This window comes from Pyxicephalus adspersus, chromosome 3 (assembly GCF_032062135.1).
Source record: "Pyxicephalus adspersus chromosome 3, UCB_Pads_2.0, whole genome shotgun sequence".
In the NCBI taxonomy this organism is placed as follows: Eukaryota; Metazoa; Chordata; class Amphibia; order Anura; family Pyxicephalidae; genus Pyxicephalus; species Pyxicephalus adspersus.
In genome coordinates this window covers 147,774,429-147,782,468 of record NC_092860.1, presented here as the reverse complement: position 1 = coordinate 147,782,468, position 8,040 = coordinate 147,774,429, and the positions used below count along the sequence as shown (strand labels likewise).

The window sequence follows — 8,040 nt, the reverse complement described above, 5'->3', positions numbered from 1 at the left end:
TATATATATATATATATATATATATATATATATATATATATATATATATATATAGTTAGGTCCATAAATGGAGGTCCATAAATTGGACAGAGACAACTTTGTTCTAATTTTGGTTCTGTACATTACCACAATTCATTTTGAATGAAACAACTCAGATGCAGTTAAACTGCAGACTTTCAGCTTATATTCAGTGGGTTGAACAAAAGGATTGCATAAAAATGTGAGGAACTAAAGCCTTTTTTAACACAATAACTTATTTTCAGGGGCTCGAAAGTAATTGGACAAATTAAAAAGCTAAATTAAAAAGCTAAAAAGTTAATTTTTAATACTTGGTTGGGAAATTAGAATAACATGGTGAAACCATGTGGAAATTTAGTAATTGAGTATTGGTTAAATTTAACAGATAATGCATGGTCTCTACAGTCAAGGTTGTTATATCAGGGATTTGCTCCCTTTTAAAAGCTTTTTTTGTATTTTATAGAATCCATCTCACATGAACAGCGGCTTACACAAAGTCTGGACCAGGCTCTCACATGCGCCCTGGGCTCCATGCCCACCTACACTGCAAAATTCATGAAGAATCAACAACAGGAATTTCACATGGAAAGTGTCAGCAGCTCATCCTGGGCCACAGGCTTCACCGTGACCGGTACTGACAACATATCGGTAGTGGTTCTCTAACCACCTCACTAGAAATGTTTCTGTGGGTCATAAAGAGGGATGGAATGAGAGGGATACAAAAGAAAATAAAAAAAATTGGGAGGTGAAGGAAATACTCATTGGAAGACGCTTGTTCCTGTGAGACTCACTCCACTTCCTATTATGTTGCCAGCACAGGAAGTGATAGGAAAAAAAAAAACACATTTTTTGCACCTATGCCTATACTATGCACATTATTTTATTACCATATTATTAACACTCAGTAAAATAGCCTTTAAACAATTTATCACGTATCTATCTAGCTGCTTTAAATATGAAGTTATTCATTCTCAATGAACAAAACTCTAAAGACTTGGTTTTATAGCTTAAAAACACTATGAAGCTAGTGCATCGCATGCAAACTAGGTTTGGACTTTTCTTTGTTTTAAGAGTGCATTTTCAGTGATCTGATTGGTTAGTTTGTGAAAATAAAACCTTTTCTTTCCTGTGACTATCCTTTTGATATTTTCAGATTTTTAATTTTGTAATTGAATAATATTGGTTTGGTATAATATTGTACTCCTAATAATGCATTTCAATGTTTTTTTTTTTCCAGCCCACAATAGAAACAGCACAGTTCAAGGCTGTGCTTCCTGTATGAAGACATTTTCCACATACTGTAGAAGCGAGCCCGTTTACCAACTCTCCTGTGGCCACCTCATGTGCCGTCCTTGCTTAGCTGAAACACAAAAGAGTTTCTCTGTTGTGTGCAAGAATTGTAATAGGTCTGTGGCCACCCGCGATGTGCTCAGAGTCCATCTGTAAGCCACAGACCGGAGGCGTAATCTAGAGTTCCCCCAGGAAAAGTTCTACTTTCAGGTTCCCTCTGAAGACATAATGCTTAACATCAATTTTTGCTGCTAATTAATTATGAACATGTATGTATTTACTTGGTGGTCAAGTTTGAAAAGAAAACATGTTGCTGAGGCAGCTTTTTTTTCTATCCATGCTAAAAGGACTTTTTTGTGTGTGTTTACGGAGAATAATCGCTGTGCTAGCTTAAAACAACGTGGGCTCTGTCAAGGATTCTATATTGGAATTAAGTGCACTTGTGTATTGTGTGCCGTATGTGTCCCTCCCTTGAAGGAAAACTCCATCTTCTTTCAGATCTGGTACGGTAAGGCCGGACAGTAAAATCTTCAACTTTGTAAACTGAATTTGGTGTAATAAGTCTGGTCAAGAATAGCTGGGCTGGTGTGACCAAAATTTGCAAAAGATCTGTATACCGCAGTGGCAACTTAAGGGATGACTCACACAGTTGTGACTTACTTTAGCCCCCTATGGTGCAACTTGCTATTGCTAACCTGCTATTCCCTGCTAACCTTCACTGAGTAGGCTTACGCAGGTTTGATCTTCCACTATTCTCCTGGGTGGGAAGAATCTGTAGGTGAGTTGGTTCTTGTATTGTGACCCAGCTTTTAATAAAACAGCCGGGGTATTACTGAAATATGCAGAGAGGTGCACCCAGCTAAAAGGGCTGGGTGAACACTGATCTTCTCCCCTCCTTGATGTAACCACTGTTGGGCCTGGCTATTTGGTACCCCAGTTTAAGTACTTCATACTGGAAGCATAAGGAGAAGGCACAATCCCCTTATCCCCAAAAGTACCCTAGCAGATAAACACATTCAGTGGGGAGGTAATTTTAGGGGAGCCTGTGATTTTGTCCTGTATTGTTATTGTGACGGGTTCATTATGATTGTGGAATAACAATCATGCTCGGGTTGGATGTGACTAACACTGGGTGCACGTTTGCTGAAATCACATGTTGCAACCTGTGGCCTTGCAGGTAATTATATCTGCCATGTATTGCTAATAAAATAATTGTGAAAGTCAAAGCAGCATAAACTGTACCAATGGCATAGCTTTGCAGCACACCTTTGTTCTATGGGCAAAAGTAACTAATCATAAATTAACTTTATGATAATATAAACCAGTTATAGTGAACTAATTAATATCAACATATTAGCTAATTCAAGTTAGAACATTTTTCAGTAGAAAGCCAGAGTGCTGGTTGCCCTATTTATGTGGCTATTTTAAGACGGCTCACTCCATCGACTGTCATTGATCTAAAAATGGTGGTGTTGGAATTCTGGCCAACTATATCTAAGGTATAGGTAGTCCCTTATGTTAATGCAGGCTTGTGACCCCAGAGGGATATTCTTGTGATTGCCATGGAAAAGAACAGAAACGGCTGTGTGATCACAATGCATCTAAATGGTTAGGGTTAGGACTGCATTCCCTCAGGGTCCCAAGAGCAGAGATATCCTGTAGTCTCCTAATGTGCATAATGCTCTGAAAATTATTTACAAACTTGACTGATTTTTCTCTCCTGCCTTGCAGTATTAATGTTGTCCCTACAGTGGTGTTATGCTTTTAACGCCTTGTATGTTGTATGTCAGTCAATAACTTATATCTTTATTATCAACATACAGGCCTAAGAAAACGGCATATGAAGCTGTACCGGTCAATCGAACGTTTAGAGAGTATTATAACTGCAGGATTTGGGCATCTTTGCACACAAACCGCCCATGTCTTCCGTTTACTTGACCTTGAGCCTCCTTCTAGACTTGCATATGAAGTTGGTTGTGGGGAGGATACAATAAAAGATTCATTGACAAGAACTACAGGTCATCAGTGCTTTATTGTTCTCAGTGCAGTTTCTGATGCTGATGAACTCTCTTAAATATTATTATTAATAAACACCATTTATATAGCGCCAAAACATTATGCAGCGCTGTATATGTACAGAAGTCATTCTTGCCTGGCCAATCAAGATAGGTAAGAATCCTGAACCAGGAAAAGGACTAGTTTAGGATGTAAAACTAATGACGGAGCAAAGGGAGGGTTTATTACACTTTAGTGTGTGAAATGTAAAAAAAAAAAAAATAGTACTATCTGCAGTATATGAAGGTTTATTTCATTAAGGACCCAGCATTTTTTCTGGACCAAAGTTACATATGGACCATATTTCCATTGCCCATTTTAAATAGTCTTGAAAATCTAATGCTTGTACCTCTGGGCCCTTGATCTTGAGAGGATGAAAAAAGAAAAAAAGATTACAAATGTGATTCTTTCTAGAAATGTCTGTTTAGCAAAACTCTGAAAGCAGTATATGGAGATTACAGTACTGAAAGGCCTTTGGTTATCTGGGATGAGCCCCCAATTCAGCAAGAATTTCAAGGCAGGCTTCAAAAGTGTCAAAACTCAACTCACTTGTGGCTGAGCAAAAAACAAAACCCTATCTGGATTTATGGGAACAGCACCAATGAATCTGGTTTCGAGGAAAACTCCTTCATGTAATTTTCTTTATATTCATTGTGTCCACTTGTCACACTGGGTAAAAAGGACATTACTGAAGCGGTAACTGGTAACTAAGAGGGCTGCTGAGAAGATCAGCCGAAATATGGGAAACCATCCCTGAGACAACTGTATCTTTTATGTGCTTCAAATTTTGGTTAATTGAAAAGATATGGCAAAATATGAAAAAAGCAAGATTAATTGGGTCAAATACAATATAATAAGGGAAAATTTGTATCTGCAAGAGCCTAAGGGATGGCTGGTTACCTTATGGAGAATGGCTATCAACACAGTGTAGGAGCTATTCTGGAGTGGATTAAAACCAAAAAACTATATCCTAGAATGGCCCAGTCAAAGCCTTAACTTAAATTGGTTTCTCACCAAATAGCAATATCAAATTGTCTACATTACCCACTCAAAGCTAGAACAATTTTCCCATGAAAATTAGGCAAAACCTAAAGTTCCAGAAAAATTCACGGCTGTAATTTCAATCAAAGTTGTTCCCAACAAATTTGCATATCGTGTTAGTGTTATATAAATGAGAATGATTTCCTAAATGGTTGAAAGTATTGTGTTTATGGAAGGGTGCTGTTGGTGTGAATGTCTGAACCTACAAGTACTTCTCTTGAAGGTCACAGAAAACAATGCAGAGGCACTACAAAGCATCTATCACTCTATCCTCCTGCAGGATTTCCATATTTGTTGTTGTAAAATGTGTTATACACTTGCATCTGTAAATCATTATTTTTTTATGGGCTAGTTCAATTAGCTTGGTCGGTATGGAAAATGTCTGTATAGGCATTCGGGAACCATATCTAAAATTTAAGATGTGCAGATGGTTTTCTCCCACAAACTAATTTGTTGAAACAATCTAGCCATATTCCATGAGATTATTAATTGAGCTTTGAAAGGAACTAAAGTTCCACTTTTAAAAATTTTGGAATAAGCAAGGCTTTATTGCAGAAAGGGATAGGTACCTACTGAGACCGTATGAATCACCACGTAGGTATCATTGCCAAGCCAACCAAGATGGCAGCACCCTGCGACGTAACAGGGACAAGGGAATAGTGAGGTTTTAAAAAGTAAAATATTGTGAGATGACAAGTTCATAATTGCAGAAGGAACAGATGGGTATCTCTTCTGCAATAAAATAAACTTACCTATCCACATTTTTTAAGTACTAACATTTCCTCGCTCAGTCTTGGGAGCCAGCATATTCATCAAGTCCTCTTCTGTGTTCGCATCTGCAATCATCTTTATTTTCCAGGTTGGAATGATATGTAATTCCTTAATTCCCAGCAGATGGGTTATTCTGAATCGCATACGTGGCCATGTTCTTCATATATGTAGGCTCCTATTTCCTTAAACTTAAGATTTTTTTTTAACTTTATTTCAATCAAAAGTGAGCTATATATAACCTTCGTTATGATAGCATATTGCAGGTATTGGGTTTTCTAAACCTGAAGAAAATATCAAACCCCTAATGCCACCTATGAACATGGACATCCTGAGCTTCCTTAGGTCTCTAGTAAGCCTGGGAAACCTGTAGGGTTGGATGAGCTTGGCACTTTCTTCAATATATAGAAGTGATTGGATGGCTTTACAGCTACTCAGATCATTTTTACCAAGCACCTGAGATTACATGCCATAAAAAATATAGTTCTAGAACAAAGTGTAGAATAGAGTCCAGCTTTGATTTGCTTAAACCCAGCCAACTTTGACGGTTCAAATTAGTTAAGTTGAAACACAACCATCAAGTTCAACTACTGGGGAAATAAACATATCCCAGATAAAACTCTATAGCCATAGGTGGTCCAGAAGGATGCAAAAAAAAAACATTATAAAGCATAGCCTTATTCTTTTTGGAATCCCGCTGTCTCCCTAATTCTGCAGGTATCCTTCTTATTGGTTGCCACCCCTGCTGACACTGTAGGTGCTGCCATCTTTGCTGCATCCTGGTATTTACTTCCTCATTATGTTTCTTCACCTTCCTGGTCACTGATAAATCCACTCATTTATACAAGACTGGCACTTGGCTATATTACAGTAAACTGTATTCTTGTAGTGCTTCCTGGCACAAGAAAAATTTAATCTGAGACATTTCTAACTATACTCACCCCAGAATGCTCCATCCCTTGTACTTTAAGATTTTCACTGCATCAGCAACCAGAAGTAAGTTTCAAGTTTGAAAGTTAAGAAAATACTTTTATATGAAGCATTTCTGTGATTTACCAGCAGTGCCTAGTTGTCAGAAAAGGCACTCTTTAAGCATAGGTCTGCTTTAAAAGCCACAGGAGCCAGACTCAAGCTAAACCAGCCATCGTTCTCCAAAATCATTTGTTGCATGCTTAACAATTGCTAATTGTGACTAACTGGGGCACATCATACTGCCTTGATATATACTCACTTTTCCGGGCAAACTGTGAACTTGTAATTGGCTGCATTAAGTATCTAGAAGGATGACTGAGCTGTGTATCTTCATAATTTTGCTGCTCTTAAAGTGTGCCCCGACCTGCCTCTAAACAGACCTTGTCATCTCTCGGCAAGGAAAATTAGACAGTCGTGTAATTGTGTTCTGCATAATGCGTACATTGTGTAACACTGAATGAGAAGTGAGCGCAGACTTTAAAGAATCTTTTGTGTCTTTGTCTTCATTGCTTCATGCGATTGGCAGCTTTCAGTTCCCAGCCTTTGAAGTGGTAGCAAAACACACTTCCTAATAATTCCATTAAAATAATCACCTCTGCTTGTATGAGTTGTATGTTTAATAGCATTTGATGAAAACAGATAACTGTGTGCTAACATGAGACATATGTCCATTATTTCTGTCCCTATTGTGTATATGTATGCATACAGTAAAACACAGTAAATGGGGGCCACCTGAGTCTGGGTTAGGGATAAATGCTTGAAGGAGACTTCCAGGCTTTGGTGCCAAGTAGAAATCCAATATACTAACACACAAATGAATAGATGGGTAGGTTTTAGCACCAGAGTTGTTAGAATTTGTCACAGGACTGTTACATTTTGCTTTGTCTACAGCTGTGGTTACTTTAGTGTTGGGGATGATTTTAGGATTAAGTTGAGGTTAAGGTTTTTCCCTCATCTGTTCTTGTAAAAATTGACCAAAAATCTGATATATTTAAATGCTGAATGTTGAACTGCTTTTCTATCCTCAGAAGGATGGACCAGACACTTTACTTAGGTATACCTGTTCAACTACTTGTAAATGAAAATATCTAATCAGCCAATCACATGGCAGCAGCTCAGTACTTTTAGTCATGTAGATACTCTCAAGACGACCTGCTGAAGTTCAAATCGAGCATTAAAATGGGGAAAAAAGGTTATTTTATTGACTTTGAATATGGCATGGTTGTTGGTGCCAGGTCTGAGTATTTCTGAAACTGTTGATTTTTGAGATTTACACACACAACCTTCTCTAGAGTTTACAGAGAATGGTCCAAAAAGGGGAAAATACACAGTGTGCATCAGTTCTCTGGGCAAAAATGCTTTGCTGATGCCAGAGGTAAGAAAAAAAATGGTCATACTGGTTCGAGATGATAGAAGGACAACAGAAACATTATTTAAATGCCACACTTAACTTACCTTAGTATTGTTGCTGACCATGTCCATTCTTTTTTGACCATAGTTTACCCATCTTCTAAAGCCTACTTCCAGCAGGATAGCGCAACATTTCACAAAGCTCAAATCATGACAAGCTGGTTTGTTGAACATGGCAACAGCAGGATGGAGGAACTCTAACCAATGATTAGAAGAAATTCGGAGCCAGTATATACAAAGATTGGGCTGTTCAGATTAAAGCTTCTTGGTCGCAAAATTGCAAAAAAGTTATAATAGGATTTGTATTAGTATAGGCATACAGATTAGTTTCCGTTACTTCTGGCTGCCACAGGTAATGACCCATCTTCCAATTTCTAGAAGCAAACCCCAATGTTACTTCCTGTTTGTTAAAAGTGCTTCCAACTTATTTTTTTTTTTCTTTGACGGAGATAGAAAAATGTCATTGTATAATTAGCATGTTTTAAT

At 37.8% G+C, this 8,040-nt stretch overlaps 1 protein-coding gene across 3 annotated transcripts in view; it reads left to right on the top strand.

Moving 5' to 3' along the window:
- UBOX5 (U-box domain containing 5) overlaps positions 1–7,518 on the top strand; it is a 23,502-nt gene extending 15,984 nt beyond the window's left edge. For all 3 annotated transcript variants that reach the window (XM_072406651.1, XM_072406653.1, XM_072406652.1), the window contains exons 4-5: positions 482–649; positions 1,256–7,518. In XM_072406651.1, coding sequence (XP_072262752.1) covers positions 482–649; positions 1,256–1,464 — 377 coding nt within the window. In that variant the 3' untranslated portion in view covers positions 1,465–7,518. The remainder of the gene's footprint in view (positions 1–481; positions 650–1,255) is intronic.
- The last annotated feature ends 522 nt before the right edge of the window (positions 7,519–8,040 follow it).